The sequence below is a fragment of the Cervus canadensis genome, chromosome 3 (genome assembly GCF_019320065.1).
Source record: "Cervus canadensis isolate Bull #8, Minnesota chromosome 3, ASM1932006v1, whole genome shotgun sequence".
NCBI classification, from domain to species: Eukaryota; Metazoa; Chordata; class Mammalia; order Artiodactyla; family Cervidae; genus Cervus; species Cervus canadensis.
The window spans coordinates 56,688,460-56,707,321 of record NC_057388.1 but is presented as its reverse complement, the minus strand read 5'-3'; the positions used below and the strand labels follow the sequence as shown (position 1 = coordinate 56,707,321).

At 41.5% G+C, this 18,862-nt stretch overlaps 1 protein-coding gene across 4 annotated transcripts in view; it reads right to left on the bottom strand.

Annotated features, from left to right (window-relative positions):
• Positions 1–18,862, bottom strand: part of ELMO1 (engulfment and cell motility 1) — a 559,777-nt gene that overhangs the window by 329,527 nt on the left and 211,388 nt on the right. For all 4 annotated transcript variants that reach the window (XM_043463190.1, XM_043463189.1, XM_043463192.1 and 1 more), the window contains 3 exons: positions 12,263–12,313; positions 9,470–9,592; positions 7,690–7,821 (listed from right to left, as the gene is read on the bottom strand). In XM_043463190.1, the coding sequence (XP_043319125.1) occupies positions 7,690–7,821; positions 9,470–9,592; positions 12,263–12,313 (306 nt within the window). The remainder of the gene's footprint in view (positions 1–7,689; positions 7,822–9,469; positions 9,593–12,262; positions 12,314–18,862) is intronic.

Genomic DNA, 18,862 nt, shown 5'->3' with positions numbered 1-18,862 from the left:
AGAAGATGTGGTTCTGGGCAATAGGTGCGTGCGGTAACTGCCTGTGATTTCATCCAGACTGAACCTAAACATTCAGGGAGCTCAGTTATCCCTTCATCACAGTCTGTAAAAGGTCCCTCCCTTGGGTGGACGGGGTAGGCTGGGGCTGGGTGGTCTGACTAAGACTTGCCAGAGCTTCCGTGCAGAGCACCCCAGCCTAATTAGTTGTCCCTTTTTTAATTACCTATTTTTCATGGGTCACATCTTTAACTATTTGAAATTAAGGTTCTTGGTTAGGAATACTATTCCAATTATTAAATCATCCCTATGGGAAAAAGTGATTTTCTTTATTAAAGTCTGCTTTAATTTGTGGTTCCAGAAATGCTCGAGAAAGGGGGTTGAGGCCAGCAAAAATTAGGTAAATGTTAAAATTTACTTTCCAAATAGTCTAGATTCTTACTAATGCTGTCCTTGTAGTCCAAGGGACTGAATCACATTTTCAGTGACAAAACCTTTAAGAAAGTCCTGTTAGGAGTGATGCTGAAATATAAGCCAGACTCACCCGAGGCTGCATTCTCATCTGTGCAGAATAAGTTTGGAATGAAACTTGATTACAGGATGAAAATTCACCTAATTACAGGGATGTAGTATTTGGTACAGCAGCAGTTTCAAGGCAGCTTCTTGAAATAAATGACTCAAGTCACAGTAGCTTATAGTATTCACACCCGCCCCGACTGTCCTGAGTGGTGCCGTGATTTGCAGACATTTGTTAACGTCTCACATACCTGTGAGATCTTGAAGGATGGGCGATCTCTTCCCAACTTAACATGTAGGGGACACGTGGTGAGCACAGAACTGAGCCTCGGACCGCCTGAGCTTCTCCTCTCCGTGGCTCACCCCAGCCTGAAAGCTCTCCAGGGCCTTACAGTACGTTGATTCTCTTTATTTCCTATGCTTTTGGTCTATGAAATCATCACAGACACTGAGCCATTGTTCTTAAGGGTAGTACAGGTTTAGGTTCCTTTGAGCCCCTGGTCACAAATTTTTGTCAACTGATCAATGTATAACCTTATTTTATGTGCATTTCTGTTTAAAAACTCACTATGTAACATATTGTTGATTGATTAACACCACTCACAGCAACAGCAGGGTCACTCATGCCTGAAGTAAGTTTATCTAAGACACAGGTTTTCTCCATAAGACACATACATCACAGCCTTCTACACTTAGGAAGACTAGGCAGCACTTAAGCACAGTGTTTGGGGACATTGTAAATGGTAAAATCACCAAGAGAAAGCACAACATTTCAGAAAGTGTGTCCTGGGCTGGATTGCAAAAGGGATACTCGTTTAAAATAAGAGTTGAAATAAGAAGGCAGATACCTTGCTGATCTCATGAGACTGCCCGGTAACTCAATGTTTTTGCCACTAAGTGCTTGTCTGCAAATGACTGTGAAAGCCCACGATGACTAATTTCAAGGTTACAAATGAATTGTAGTGAATGGGTGAATATTCAGGTATGGAAGCCATGAAGATTTACTGTCTATTTTAACCCCTCTGAATTTAAAATTCTCTATTACTGGTCCCTTGCTTGCAATGCCAACTCTACTTCTCTGCCCCCAGGACAACATGAACATTGGCCATGACAAATTTCTTGCAGTTTCCCAAGCACACATTATTCCCTCATCTTTAATTGTTATTTTGAACCATGCATTTTCTCATTATCTTCCTAGGAGTAACTTACAACTCTCACATTCCCCCATCATTGCCTCTCATAGTGTCATGGGACACTGGGCAACATTCCAATAATAATATTAATAGCAGTTGTAACATTGTCCAAATTGCTATGTCCGGGTATCGTTCTGTACGATATATAAGTGCTTACTCATTTAATCCACACAACAAACCTATAGACAGAAACAACTAACATGCCCCATTTTAAAGATAAGAAAATTGAGACATGACAATGTCAAGTACCTTGCCGGAATCACTCAGCCTGTGGGTGGCAGAGTCAAAGACAGCCCTGGACAAGCGTAATCCCAATGTCACACTCTCCTAGTAGCTGTTGATTTGCAGCAGCATTTAGACTAAGATGCTTTCTTCTGTGGTATGGGAACAGAGATGGAGATGGAGATGGAGGAAGAGATATATAAATATGCATCTCATTTCATATCCTGCCATCTGTATTTGAGAAAAAATATATTAAAATGACACCAAGCACTGCATATATAATTATGGATAATTATACTTGTGCATAAGTATCTTCTATCACCCAAGAAGGTAAAAAAATCCTTTAAAAATTTGAATGTAAGTCTGTATTCATTTGTTTTTTCATTTTCTTATATTTTCTGATGCTTTGGAATCTTGGGTCCTTGCTGACATTGGAGGGGCTCCCCTTTGCAGAGTGACCTACTTTCTAGAGATAAGAAGGTTGCCTTCATCCCCCAACAACCTCTTTTATCAGGTGTTTACACTTGGGGCCACCATCCACCTGCCCTAATGAACACAGGGCCAAGTACCGGACAATGCAGGGCAGCATGCAGGCTCCAGAACTCAGGGAGATTAATCAAACCAGCTAGTTCTGAGTCTGCTTACCCGCTGTGCCTTGGCTTTCCCACAGAAACCACAACAAAGGAGGTTGCCTGTGTTTTCCCCTTGCTCCCTCTGTCTCCTGACCGACCCTAGTGGCCCCTTATGTTCCTGTGAGGTCACATGCTCCCTCCTCTTGGGATTTATGAATAACTTGCCTGTTCAACAACAATCATGTACAGGGGCAGAGCTGGCCTTATTTTACCTCAACTACATTTTAAAAGAGTCTTAATTCTGAAATAATATTTTTCCCAGTACCTTGTTTCACCATCACATGTTACCCATTTTTTTTTTCTGTTAAGACCATCTGAAAATGTTAAGGTAAATGCTTATCAAAACACTTCATATTAAAAGCACATTATGCTGTTCAGAAAGAGTTTCTTTTTAAAAATGAGCTTATTTTATCCCCAGTCAAGCTGAAGAAAAAGAAAAAGGCAACTAAGGAAAAAACCCACTCTTTTCCATTTTTTGACATCTGCCTTAGTCCAAGAGGGCTCAAGAAAAAAGAACTACAGATACCTCCTTTTAGACTGGACAAAGGTAAAATCCACAAATAGAGAAGCTATCAATTTGACATCAAGACAGTCACATTCTAAAGGGTCTGTGGCCAGGAACTCAACTCTTCTCAGAGTATGCAAACATTCTGCACAGTTCCCAGTCATTATAGTCAATAGGGCATGGTCTGTATAAAGGTATTTCCTGTGTTTTCAAAATAAAATCACTCTAAAAATGTGAATCTGCCTTCTGTCACATTGAGCAGCACACATACCCCTTCTTAGAAGTTCCAATAAGATTAGTATTAATGCAGACATTCCTGACTCCCTCTTCTTACCAGGGAATCTACAAGCATGTCCATTTTGTAACTCAGAAACCATTAACTAAAAGTTCTTGGAAGAATAAGCAGCTTTGTGTTAAGAGCAAGTGCTTTTCTGTGTTATGACTAACCATACAAGCCATTTAGCCACTTTAGATTGGGACTTTAGAATGATTTCACAAGAAAAATCTGCTCTGTTGGGATGCTGCACTGAGAAGAAATGTGGGGCCCATCTGCCTTCTCAAAAGTGTCGTGCTTTATTATCCGGTAACAAACTGTTCTTCTTGCCTTGTTGGAACAACGGCCCCTCCACTTCGGAAAACGTAAAAAGCTGCCTATGATTTCCTCGATATGTGCTCTCCGAAAAGTAAGGGAGGGAGGTGCCATTGGCTGGGAGCCTCTGCCATGCCAGGTGGAAGGCCAGTTGCTAAAAGATGCTCTTGCAGGGCCCTCCAGCAGCTGCCAAATAGAAGAGCACCTGCCCAGTTTCATCCTGAGGAAACGACACCCAAATAGGTTAAATAACTGCCCCATGCTTGCATGCTAAGTCGCTTCAGTTGTGTCCGACTCTTTGCCACCCTATGGACTGTAGCCCATCAGGCTCCTCTATCCACGGGATTTTCCCGGCAAGAAAACTGGAGTGGGTTGCCATGCCCTTCTCCAGGGAATGTTCCCAACCCAGGGATCGAAACTGCACCTCCTGCGTCTCCTGCTCTACAGGCTTATTCTTTACCACTGAGCCACCAGGGAAGCTCAAATAACTGCCCGACTGGCCAGTTAATAATAAATGGCTCGTTAGTAGTAAGTGACTTTTTAAGTGGGAAGGATGGAATTAAAATCTAGAGTCACTCAACTCCAAAAATTTGTCACTTAACATTTCCTACTCAGATGTAAAAAAGAGGAATTACAATCTTATATGACTTGAACTTTTCTTCAAAGAGATCCAAAAGGTTACCCAAATCTCAGATTGTGGAGGAGGTCGGTAAGGAGTTTACAGACAAGACTACTCCTCCTTTGGAAGCACAGAGAGAATTCTTTACCAGGAAGCTTCCTGCATCCAGAGCTTTCCGGGCCAGACATTTGATGTTCTCCGCCAGCTTTCTGCGTTTTGCACAATGGCCTCTAGGTGGCACCACCAGCCTGTCTTTCCATTAGTGCTGCTACTGCTAAGTCACTTCAGTTGTGTCCGACTCCATGCGACCCCATAGACGGCAGCCCACCAGGCTCCCCCGTCCCTGGGATTCTCCAGGCAAGAACACTGGAGTGGGTTGCCATTTCCTTCTCCAATGCATGAAAGTGAAAAGTGAAAGTGAAGTCGCTCAGTCGTGTCCGACTCTTCGAGACCCCATGGACTGCAGCCCACCAGGCTCCTCCATCCATGGGATTTTCCAGGCAAGAGTGCTGGAGTGGGTTGCCATTGAGGCCTGTCTATTTCTGATGACAGGCAGTCAGTCAAAAGAGAAAATTTCTGCTTGTGAAAGTGGTTGCATCATTTCTAGCATTAGGAATCATGACTAACTAGTCTTTTCAGTTTCTCCATTACCTGATGCAAGATCGTGGCCTGGAAGACGTTTCAGAGGAAGGACTAAAATTGAAAGCTCAAAGAAAGTACCAGGGGAAAATGAAGGAAATCAACACTCCCTTTTTGTTATTCTCTGTTCAAGATTTTTGCTTTTTTTAAAATGACTTTTCAAATCCTTGGAGTGGAGGCCACATAAGTGCTGAAGGCCTTAAAACCACATCAAATTAACTTTTACTTTAAAAATGCAACATTCTTCATAAAGTACTCACAAAGCGAAAAACACTCAGCAGACATTGAAAACTAACACAGAGACAGACCCCAGAAGCCAACTGTGAAAGGAATTATCAATCGTGTTAAGACAGATGGAGCTCCATCGAGAAAAATCACTCAGAGTTTGGCTTGTGGGATACCCTGGAGGTTTCACACAGGACCAGAGCATGGAAATAAAAAAGGAGGTGTCTCATACCTCCCACCCTCGTTAAGTCTATCCTTCCTAGAGACCTGCAGTAACACAAAAAGCTGGGATAATCCAAGTCCTACCGAGTGGTCTTTCCTCAACTTCCCTCTCTCCTCCATCCCTCAGACACATGCCCAGGACAAGAGATGACACTGTGTGTTCTGGGACCCAACTGCCCCCGACAAAAACCACTAGGACCTGGGTCAGAGACACATTGTGTCCAGGGATCAGTATGTGTAAAGAGCTCACTCTGCATTTTCCACATTGTTCAAATGCACTAGAAATCCAGGTAGTATCAAAAGGAGGAACATGAAATGGCAGTAACTCAGGTGTACCCTACCACCAGGCTCTCCTCCGGGATAGAATATCAGGATCAAGGGGAAGCAGTTCGAAACGTACACACCTTGGTCTTTTCCCTGGCCACTCTGATAAGACCTAAGGGTAAGAGATTGGATCATTTTGCACAACTTCCCAGGTGATTTGCATATGACTTCTGGCTCAACATGGGGCTTCCCTGGTGGTTCAAAAGGTGAAGAATCTGCCTGCAGTGCAGGACACCCAGGTTCAATTCCTGGGTCGGGAAGATCCCCTGGAGAAGGAAATGGCAACCCACTCAAGTATTCTTGCCTGGAGAATCCCATGGACACAGTTGCCTGGTAGGCTCCAGTCCACGGGGTCACGACTGAGCGACTAACTTTCACTTTCACTTTCCTCACTCAACACATTAAAGTAAAACCTGGAAGGAACTGTCGGGAGGTAGAATGCAAGCTGCATCCACAATTCCACGGCTAACTCCCTAGTAAACAGAGTCTGCCAACACACAGGTGGGTGAGAGCAGGACCGGGGCCACCTCGGAACCTTGATCGTCGACACACACCAAGCACAGGGACTCTCACCTCTCCATCAGTCTTGGAGTTTTTTGCTAAAATTTAGAACAACAGAGTCAGCTAAAAGATCAAATGGAATGTCAAAATCAAAATTTGGGATATGACAGCATAAAAATGAAGCTCTGTAAAGCAAGTTGCAAAGCTGAATACAATGCTTCACAAGTGTTCTTATTAGAAAAAGCATGTTAAGACTACCAGTAAAAAAGGAATAACATCAAATTATTATTTTTTTCTAGTTTTACAAATATTATTGGAGAGGTTTATTAAAAAGTTACTCTGATGCACCAATGGTTAAAAAGGAAATTACCCAGTGTTTGTGGAAAGCAATTTGATGATATCAAAAGCTTTAAAAATATATATCATAGAAATACTAGTTCCATGGATTTATCCTAATGACATGATTAAGGATGTACATCAGTACTGAGAGGCAAAGATGTTAATTGCAGACTTATCTGTAACTTTAAAACACTGAAATACTCAGTAAAAGAGCTTGGCTAAATAAACTGTAGTACACTCATATAATAAAAACTCTTCAGTAATGAAAAACAATGCATATAACTGATGTGGAAACATTTTCAAAGAATTCCCACAAAAGACAAAGTTTTCCAAATAACAATAAAGCATAAATACCGATGTGTACAAATGAATATTAATATTAGTGTGTGTATGTATATTCAAGGAAAGAGTATTTGACTTATAAAATAATGCCCGGTGATTTCTAATTACAGAAGACAAAAGTCTCATTTATGTTGGTTATGAAGGAGGTAGAAAGAAACCCAAATTTACACCTGCAGAATTTGAGGTTAATAAGCCAAAGGTCATATAGAAATGTGATAACAATAAAAGCAAAAATGGACCAGAAGCAGAAACAAAAACAACAGATTATATTTAGGACAAGGCTGTGTTCTGATCTGCAAACTAAGTAAAAAGAAAATCTAAGTGGTAACTAATTAGCATCCGTAGCAAGACAAAACTTTTAGGACAATATAAACTGCATGTCACACCATGATTAAATTTCAGGAGACTCTCAATCTGATTTTGATATGGAATAGACATATGTGAATAACCCAGTCACCAGCCCCAAATAAGGTTTCTGCCACAGTTGCCATCACCCATTTCATTTAAATAGAATCTTCAGCCTCCTGTGAAGTAGATCTAACGAAGTCTAGATGCTTTCCGGGCTAACTACTCTTGGTTACACTTAATCAGAACTGAATAAACAAACTCAGTATTAGTCACACTTGTACAAGTTATTCCATTCCACTGCAGCCAGAAGAGATTTTCATGTGATCCTGTTTAAATCAGCTAAACATCTGGAAAATGTGGAAACTATTCTGTAAGGCACAGGAGGACCACAGGCTCGGAGGAGACCTCGCTTATGTGGCTGAGGTCAGGCCCTCGGGTGCTGGAAGGAGAGAGCTTACTGGAGATGGCTTACTTACTATGAAGCCAAGTTTTTTATAATCCCGGGTATACATGGACTTGCGCTTCTCCATGCTGCCACTGCTGTTATTTGGTTCAGACTCTGCATCAAAAGCAATTCTTCGAAGTTCAAATATGATGTCCCGCTGAGCCTGAAGGGGTTAGGAAGGAAAAAAAGGGAGGGAGAGAGAGCTGTCTTCATTCTGTGATGTTTCATCTACTCCCTCATTCCCCAGGGTCTAAATGAATCACTGGGTACAGGCAAAAGGGAAACAGATAAAAGGCAACCAGTGTTCTAAGTTACAGCTCTGTGAACTTTTTTTCCACTCCTGCCACTCTCCCTACTGGTCAACCCTGGCTTTATTCCACAGTTATCCTCATGGCCAAGCCCCTTGGAGCTCTGGTATCAACTGCCCTGTGACATTCTCAATGAGAGCCCCAAATATGATGGAAGGCTTGTGATTGGAAAAAGCCAAGTTAGAGGATCTTGAAGTCCTGTACTATCAGAAATAAAGTGAGAGGCACATAAGGTTTAAGAACATTAGGTAAGTGATAAGGGATCCCTAACTCCACTAAGTGACTTCACAGAGACAAATCTGAAAAATAGTTAAAATGGTAAAGGTTCTGTGATGCATGTTTAACCACAATAAGAAAAAGGCATGTATCTTTTACATAAAAAGGAGGAGGTTTCCAAGAAGGGGAGGGCTGTTCCACCTCCAGACGCATTGCCTCTCAAACTAGAAGTCATAAGGCAGTCTCATCTCTCTGTGATGATTGCACTTGGCCTTGCCAGAAGTGTGGGGCACATTAGACGGCCGCTGGAAGCCTCTGGATCATTCTTAATCGCGTGGCCTCACGCCACGAACGAAGTGCTGCGGCGGTTACACACTTCGCATGTGTGTCCACATCTGCCAGAGATCAGCCCCTCACGTGCCAATAACGAGTGTTTTCCTTTCCAAAGCTGCAGCGCTGTTTAAGCTGCAAATATGCTACAGCAGCTCTCCCAGCTGTTTCCTCTCGCTCTGCCCTCACACAGTAAAGTTCCCCCAGAGCCTTTTGGATCAAGACTTAACCTCTCAAGCACAACAGCCAGAGACCTAGAGAGATCTATAGCAGAGAGCCAACTGACAGAAATGGAAGCCCAGAAATGAGATGTAACCTGGGACCTCCACCCCTGGCTCTGACCACTGGAGAATGGAAATACTCTCTCAGCCTGTAGAAGCCACATCACACAGAGCTACCAAGTGGCTCTGTGTCCTGGGGACTTGACTCCAAGCTATCACCATTGAAGGTACTGGAGCCAAGCGTCAGTGTTTGCAGTCATGCAACGTCAGGCTTTCTTATCCAATAAGGAAAGAGTATGCATGTGTTCGATGCATAACAAAATAATTAATTTATTTTATTCTATGATCCTATGCATGCTTAGTCACTCAGTTGTGTCCAACTATTTGCGACCCTTTGGACTGTAGTCTGCCTGGCTCCTCAGTCCATGGAATTTTCCAGGCAAGAATACTGGAGTGGGTTGCCATTTCCTACTCCAGGAGATCTTCCTGACCCAGGGATTGAACCCCTGTCTCCTGTGTCTCCTGCATTGAGAGAGGAGTTTTTTACCCACTGAGTTGTCAGAGAAGCCCTCTCTGATCCTAGATTCACCTAAATTTTAAATCCATTCCCCTAAGTTGTGATATGATAATAATATTATCATCATGAAAACCTCCTGGTTTCTAAGAAGCTCAAGAGAAGACTTTTACGGATGTTCTTTCCCTCATATGCTCTGACTGTTGTCTAGCGAGCACTCACCTGGTCCTGGGGGTCCATCTTGGTCATCATCCTATCTTCCAAAAGGTTAAAGGTCAGCACCTGCAGCACGTACAGCTGGTGTGCCATTTCATTGTTGATGGCCCGCTGAGCGCGGATGACATGCTAGGGAGACGGATCATGGGTGAAACTTTTTTAAACAAAGGAAGAAAGGAACAGCAAGTAACCTAATTGACCCACCCCACCCCCATCATGATGCAAAGTAGAACCTCAGAAGACCTCACTTGGAAGCACGGGGCATGGAGGTGGGTGGAAACACTTTCAGGAGAAAGATGCATGCACAGGTGACCCTGGAGTTTCCCTTTACATTTCAGGACCCAGTAAGGTTCCTGATCTTTAGGCCAGAACTGGGGAAAGACCTACTGCATTCAGGGAAGAGTGGTGGTGTGGAAGGAAATGGAAATTTGGTGGCTATTACAGCCATGTAAGGGAAGGTATGCCTCAAATGAGAGCATCTTGAGGAGAGCTGTGGATTTCTACAACAGAAGCACTCCTTGCCTGCTTACCTTGCCAGAAAAATAAACTGTACATATGTACTTTAAGCAGTTCTGCCATCCTCTTACCCTACAGCTGTCTCTGAGAAGTGATTTCACATCTGAACAGGGAGAGCTTCAGAAGCATCACACAAAGGCAAAGTAACTATCAGATCTGTCATTAATTCACTGTGGACACTATATAGTGACCACTACCCCCACAATGCAGTGAGTGAATATTTTTTTAGAAAGTGACCCTTCCCCTTAGAACCAAAGTGGAATAAACATAAAAGGAGTGACAGGAGACTATAATATGTAGGCTTTTGTCCCCTCAAGGGCTGGGTTTGAAATGGAATTCAAGACTTGGACCTAATATGCATCTGCTTTGGCAGAAACCACAGTTGTGCCTTAAACATGCCAGTCAACCAGAGATTTTTCTGGCGGTTCAGTGGCTAAGACTCTGTGCTCCTGATGCAGGATGCCCAGGTTCGATCCCTAGGCAGGGAATTAGATCCTGCATGCTTCAACTGAGACCTAGTACAGGCAAATAAATAAATAAATACTTTGTAAAATGCCAACCAACCAGTCAAAGTGGTGAAACACCCACTCGAATGAGTTATTTTGAATTACTAGGCCCAACCATGCCTTGCTGTCTCAAGGAATTTTCTCTGGGTGCCCTGAACCTGGTGTGCACCTGGACTCCACAGCCCGGCTCTGAGCACCATGATGAAACAGCCAATTAAAGAAGAGGTGGGGTGAAGAACAAGACATAGAAGGAAGTTGCTGAACAAAAATTAGGTGGGTTGGAGGGTGGGAAGCCAAGCAATGGGATGGGGAAAAATCAAACCTCATATCCTCCAATCTTCCCAACAGAATGTGAATTCTTGGTACATGTTTAGTGTCCAAAGTGTATGGGCACTAAAGCATATGGCTATTTATTTTATTAGTAACTCAACAGTATCTGCACTCTAAGTTCTTGCCAGAGAATACCACCCAACTTTAAACTTCCAGTCATCAAGATCTCATTTAAAAAGTCACACTGAAGTAAACTGATCTTTGAGACATGGTAGCTACAGTCATTTCACCCACTCCATCTCTGGGCATTCTAACTCCAACTGCCACACGAAGGTGATATCAACAACAGGCTAAGACTTTAATTCCAGATTTCTACTCTTTCATCATCCTACTCTCCACCCCCTACACAAATACCTTCATTGCTCTATGATGAATATTGTTGCTTCCACTTTTATTGAGAGCGAGTATAAAAAATAACTGTATTTTGAATCCCTCTGCAATTTCTACAAAACCATTCTTGGACAAAGAATATATTAGAATGTTCTGACAATACCCGTTTCAGATTCCAGTTCCAGGGGGTGGAAATATGTCATCCTCCAAAGACCTGGGGTACCTCTTTTATCAAGTAATGAAAAGTACACTCATATGGTTTCTCTTTATCCTTAACAGCCAGGAAGTTTAACATCAAACTTGATGACAAATTGTAGTCATTATTATTGGCTTTGGATTCTAGAATATTTATTTTATTTGCCCTCATAAGGTTTTTAATTTTTAATGGCCTCATGATATTGGAATGTATGTGTATGTGTGTGTGTGTGTAACTATATGCTTGCAGAACTCCTTTTTGGAATTACACACACATAAATCTTTACTCTTTTTTTTGGTAAGCAGAAGAATCAATCACATATGTTTCTTTCAGCCTTTAGTTAAAAGTCAAGTAACAGATAAGGCCTCAGGAAATCTTGCTATTTGATTTACTTCTAAACTTTCACAACATAACATGCAGAGCTTCTTCTCGACTGAGGTTTCAGGTATTTTTTGCATCACAGTGAATGAGTGGGTTTCATGCCTGACCTTCCTGCTTTCTCTAGCAAAATGGCCCAGGAAAATGATGGTCAAAATTTCAGGACTTCTCTCAGAGTCTGATATGTTTCTCTCTAGTTTCCTCATTAAAAACGGTATTAGCTCATATTGGTGGATTTGTTAAAGTCAGGAAGTCCCTAATTTCCTTAAACACAAAGCTAAAGCTCTGGTGAGTGTAATAAACATGCCACAAGGTGTTTCTCTCTTCCAGGGACCCCCACCCTCCAATCACAAGGCCATCCCTGGGGGAAAGCTTTATTTATTCCATTTCCAAAAGCACACTTTTACCTCCTTTCTACTTCCCACTGCTTGATCACAGAAGCAAGTCACAGAACAAACCACAAAACCAAGCCAAAACAGGGGTTCAGTAAATCCACCAGACCCTTCCTCCCCAAGAAGGTGCTCACAGCACACAGGTACTCACCGTTAAGATGATGGAACGCAACTGCTTCTGAGCCAAAATATTTGCCATCTCCTGTGGAAGAAAACATGCAGACAGACAAGCATCAGTTAGAAACATTTCCACGTGGCCCCAAATGATTTTATTCTGGGGTGTGCTTCAAAACTGGATATCAGCAGTATTTCTTATCAAAGAAAGGGCTCAAATGGACCGTACTACTCAACTGATTTTGTGAATGTTGTTTAGATGATACAGCAATGTCCAAAAGCAAAGGAAAGAAATTTGGCACCTGTGACTTCTTTCTTTCTCTTTTTGTTTCTTTTTTTGAATTTCTTCCTTCCAGGAAAAGGTGAGTACTAAATCAAAACCAAACACTCCAAATGAGAGCAGTGGCTCTCCACCGAAATGGCTCATCAGCTTTTATTAGAATATATATGTGCAGAGAGTTGTTACTACAAGGCAACATATGCCTGCACCGAGGAGATTCCAATACTACAGAGCCATCACTTTAAAGATCTAAGACTTCTAAAAGCCATTTCATCTGAATCTGTGCAAAACCACACATTGAGTAGTACATACCCCAAGGCCTAATAGGCTATGCAAGTGAATTGAGTGAAGTTTTAGCAAAGGACAGACATCTGGGCAGACACTATGCTCTAGGCCCACACCCGATCTTCCTGGGCCTCAGTTCTGCAGACTGTGTATTGGCCTACCTTACTGGCATAGAGGTTTTGCAGGTGATTTTATTAAATGACATGATTTACAGATGCTCTTTCTAAACATTGTCAAATAGATACTAAGGGAAAATTAAACAGCTGAACGCAATCGGGGTACAGACATCCAAAAGGAAAAATACTGCTCATATTCAGGAAGTCACTGGAACATTTATTGGTGGAGGGGGTAATTTGAGTGTCACGACTCTTACTGAGTAGAGAAGAAACTAAGTTATGATTTAAAAACACAACCATGAATTTGATCAAAGTCAAAATAAACTTGTAGAAAGCAAGGCGAGCTCAGAACAGGGGGAGGAAGTACACGGGGGTGCGCAGACAGGGCTGGACAGGAACAGAATGAGGGCGCAGGGCCTGCTGAGTGCTGACGAAGGGAACGTGGGGACTTACAGTCAGAGGACAATCAAGGATGTCAACACTGCTGTCTACACCAACCTAACGGCCATCGCCACCACAGAAAGGAAAGCAAGTAGGAGAGAAAAGGGATGGAAATTCAGAGCACTCTGTTAGACATCACAGCTTAATGTTAACGTCCCTGCTCACCCACAGCATTAAAGAGACACGTGTACAAATACTCTAAGGTGATCTAAAAAGGCTAGAGACTGCATCAGTCAAAATCCAATGCTGAATCCTCTTCCAACCTCTTAAAAACAAGAAGGCAAGGACAAGGACACCTTCAGAAATAAGTTAAATGGTGATCCAGAAGGAAGTGCCCTTCCACGGGGTGAAGAAAGCATGCTTTCTTCATGATCAAAACAGAAAAAGTCCATCTTTTTTTTTTTTTGATCTTGGACCAGAAGAAAAACAAAAGCCCAACATTCCTTTCATTCCTTTTCTTTTATAAAAATAAAAGTATTGCTTTATTGGCACACACACACAAATCCTCTGTGCCTATGTTAGCTTGACATAGATGTGCTTAGTCAATTAGTTGTGTTTGGCTCTCTGCGATCCCATGGACTATAGCCCTCCAGGTTCCTCTGGCCAGGGGATTCTCCAGGCAAGAATACTGGAGTGGGTTGCCATTTCCTCCTCCAGGGGATCTTCCCAATCCAGAGATCGAACCCATGTCTCTGCGTCTAGTGCATTGTAGGGGGATTCTTTACTGCTGAGTCATCGGGAAGTCTATATTAGTCTATCAACTTATAAAGCTTTAAAATAAGTTAGAAGGGATGATATACTTCCAACATTTACTAGAGCAGTTATTATAATGATCTATTTATGACGTTTATCTTCTGCAGAAGAGTATGGTCCTCTCAAGGGCACACAGACTGTCCTTTTCATTTTTGCATTCCCAGCCCACAGCACAGTGACTGATGCAGAGTAGACAATGAATGTTTGATAAAACAGTCTGCTACCCTCTTAAAGGAACTGGAGTGTGATCAGAGAGAAAATGGAAAAATCCTTGTCCATATCATGGATTATTTTTGTCCAATCTTAAAGGATGATTTGAGAGAACTTGAGAATCTATGGAGAGTATTTTATATCATTAGGATGATATAAAAGTATATGATTGTGGTATAGTCACTAAGTCGTGTCTAACTCTTGCAACCCCATGGACTACAGCCTGCCAGGCTCCTCTGTTCATGGGACTGTTCAGGCAAGAATACTGGAGTGGCTTGCCACTTCCTTCTCCAGGATAAAAGTATATAGATAAATATAAATATGGATATGAATACTGGCATACCACAGAGATATTGCAAGTTCAGTTACAGACTGCAAATACCTTGATTAATATCAGCTCACACTAATATTTTGGCTTCCAAGTGCATATAAAAGTTATGTTTCACTATACTGAGTCTATTAAGTATGCAATACATTATGTCTAAGAAAACAAAGTACATAAAACATTTTGTTACCCTCTTAAAAGAACCAGTGCTTGATAAGAGAGAAAATGGAAAAATCCTCATCCACATCATGGATTTTTTGTCCAATATTAAGAAATGGTGTGAGTGAACCATTAAGAATACTTTCTTGCTGGTGGTTGCAATGGTAAAGAATCCGCCTGCAATGCGGGGGACCTGGGCTCGGTCCCTGGGTGAGGAAGATCCCCTGGAGGAGGACAAGGCAACTCACTCCAGTATTCTTGCCTGGAGAATTCCCATGGACAGAGGAGCCTGGAGGGCTACGGTCCATGAGTCGCAAAGAGTCGGACATGACTGAGTGACTAACCACAGGACAGATTGCTAAAAAATCATAACATCATCTAAGTCTTCATTGACTCATAAGCATTTTTGCTGATGGAGAGCTTGAAAATTTGCAAGAATTACCAAAGATGCCATGTGAATAAATGCTATTGGATAATGGTGCCAGTAAACTTGGTTGATGCGGGGTTGTCACAAACACTCAATGTATATATATATATTAGTATCTGTGAAGCACAATAAAGCAAAATGCAGTAAAACGAGGTCTGCCTGTATAGATATATTAACATGGAAAGATGTCCACAAAATCATGTCTAGTTTTAAAAGCATTTTTAAAAATAAACAGTGCATGCAGTATGATCACATCTAGTGAAAAATGATGTCTGAGGGGAAGTCTTTGTGCAAAATAAAGTAGGAAGTAGGCCCATGAGAGTCCCACAGGGGTGAGTATGGCAGTGTTTCCCTCTCTGGGGATGCAATTATAGGTGTTTTTAAAACTTCTTCCTTTGTAATCTGTATTTTCGGATTTTTCTACCAAATCTTTAAGCTAAAAGGTTTTGTGTGTGTGTGTGTGTGTGTGTTTTTTAAATAATGCTTATCAAGACATAGGTGCTTGTAGAGAAATTCGGAAGGGCTCTGACAAACTTCTTCATCATGGAAATAATAAAATGAATAATGGCAACTAATTGTAAGAAAAAGGATCCATTTGCCCACCTAACAACAATCCCCTCTCCCATAAAACAAGCACCCTTTCCCTTCATTTGGGCAGGAAAGGGAGCCTCTCCACTATCTGAGAGGCAGGCATGACCCGACCCCTCACCTCCCAGGGAGGCTGACAGGGTACCATCACATGGGAGGCAGTTATTCCCCCCCATCATAAGCTCAGTGCTCCTTCAGGCAGGTCAGCTCCATGAATACAAAACAAAAACGTCGCTTAGGTTTGCCTGCCAAGTAAAAAGATCTGACTTTGGTGAAATTCTTTTTCAGTAAAAGCAGAGATAAGGTATAGGTATTTAAAATCCTTCCAAATTCATTAACATTTTGAAAAAAAAAAAAACAAATAATGGAGTCCTACCAGTGTGTCTGACCTCGAGTTGGAAAGAGATATTGAAATAAATAAAAATTTTTGACTGAAGTGGAATTTATCCAATGTCTAAAAGCTTTAAAAAACAAACAAAAAAAAAGGGACATTTCTGTAAATCCAATAAATAAGTGTTAAGGTTATGTTCTAATCTAACTGGAGTAAGAAAATGGACTTGATGTCTCCCAAGTATCAGGAAGTTCTTTACCAAACAAATACAAGGCCATTCTGCAGAAGATGCTTCCTTGACTGGCATTCAATGGGATGCTTTGCAGGTAAGAGCAAGAATGAGGTTGGGATTCTAGTGTGGACTCTTAATCAGCTCAGCAGCCAGTCAAGTTCCTTACCTCTTTGATTCTCAATTTCCTCATTTATAAAATAGAAATAATAAGATTTTCTATAGATATTAGGATTAAAAGAAATGACATAAAACATGTTTGCAAGGCAGACTCTCAAATATTATTGGTGACAGTCTTTGGCAAGTTTTCCTATTTGCCAAAAAATTTCAGAACTTTCAATCTTGCAAAACATAAATCAATAACAAATATATAACATACAGTAAGATATTACCAATTAGCTTGAGCTTTTGCTTTATCAGATTCCACTGATATTCAAAAAATAATGACAAATAAACTTTCCTTCATTATGAACGTGAAATAATTTTTAGGGCCAACTCTTAACTCACTAGAAAGTATTTTAAAAATTAAAAATCAAAATATTCATTTTCTTGACAAACAACAGTCACTGATTCATCTTAAATTCAACATAGTCTATAAAATCCAAGTTAACTTTCTATTGACAAGTATTGTCATTTTTATTTCAAAGACTAAAATCTGAATTTTCTGCTGATTGATAAGCACTCTTTCTTAGTTGAATTGTTTACTTAAGTGATTTAATGCTATTAGACTACCCTTTGTGATTAAGTATTAATATAGTAATATACATACAAACTGTGCTATGTCAGTTTCAAATAGCCTAATTTTTCAAAAATAAAAAAGATTTGATTAGCAGAATTCAAGCCTAATGCTAATGGCATTTCTAGTATAATGGTACCCCATTATATTTTCATCGTTATCATTACCCTGAAGTCAGCATAGATTGGCACCTAATTCCCTATTTCTTCATGGTCATTCAATTCCAATTAGTCAGATTAACAGTAATTTTAGTGTAACAGAAAGATGCAAGGGGTCTGCATCTTACTCATGTCGAGATGCAGAGATCTGAGTGAAATCATAGCACGTGGGGTGAGCGTGAGCTTTCCCTTCCTCTAATCTAGCTACAGAGGGAAAGACAGTTTCAAGAGTCTAGGTCAGTGTTCTGGCCTGGCTCTTGACCCCACTCTATCATTGGTCTAGCCAGGCATCCCTGGTCTGGCTAGCAGAAGAATCAAGCTTCTCTGTGATGCCCATATTAGGCTTGTAAACATATGCAGGCAACTTGCTGGCCTGATGGGAATTATCATGCTCCCAGTATTTAGATATAAATATAAAAGGAGCAGCCCTACCTATGATCCCACTTAAGATCTGCAAAGCTGCCCTGAAAAATCCAGCCTGGAAAATAGGCTTGGGGAGGGCAGGCACCTCCTGGCTCCAGCCAACACCAAACCAAAAGCACAGGAAACTAGAAAGCCACTCTGCTTATGTGCAACTGTAACTCTTAGGAATGAGCAAACAAACATAAATGGAAAACAAACCAGAAACCCTCATATTTAGCCACTGAGGTTTAAAATCCCTGGCAACGAAAAAATAAAGTAAAAAAATAAAATTCTTGACACAGTGTTCAGTAGCATGCTAACCTTCTAAATTCTTCTAAAACAATTTATTAGTAACTGTCACAAGCTCCCCAGTATACTTTCTAAAAGTTGGAAGATCTCATATTTCCATCTAGTTTCTAAAGGGAGTCAATTGTGACCAAGGTAACAAGTATGTTATGTTGCTGGAAAAAGAAAAAAAGAAAGGATTCTGAGATATGAGCCAAGTTCTAAGACATGCAAAAGCGCCACTTCTTCCACAGCCACTTTATAATCGTCCTTTCCCTTGCTGAAGAGGAACCAAAGATTGACAAAGGACAGTATCGAAGGGTACATTTCAAGCAGGTACATTTAAGGGGTTCCCTCCTTCTGATGACACAGAGGAGAGGAAATGAATTGCTCACTCCTCCCGGGCACAATCACACACGGACAGCAGAAATATCACTAAGCAAAGAGCCTCTCTTACAGATGAAAGGTTCTCTCAACTGCGGCAGCAATTTACACGTTCCCTTTCCCATCTTCCCACCTCACATCTCCCCCAAGCAAAGTGTGACAGTTCTCAGAGTCTAGCTTTCCTCATCAGGAAAATGGGGACAATCCCTCCCTGGCCCCAGTGAGTATCTAGTGAAATGACGGAAGACCACAGGGGCTTCTAACTCTGCATCCACCACAAAAGCAGTTTCCTCTTTCTTTCAGCTCTTTGTTTGGGGCTTCTATACTGGGTTTCACATGATGAAAGGGCTTTACCTCTGAAACACTTCATCTCCAACTAGCTCCCACTGGATCTGTGAATGATCCCAGTCTGGCCAGGCAAACCGCCGAGCAGCAGAGAACCCCAGAGGAGTTCCTGGGATTGGAAGGGGAGGGCTCTCCCTGCACCAAAGCTTGTCAGCCCTGGCTGTCACAGGCTTTAAGACAGAA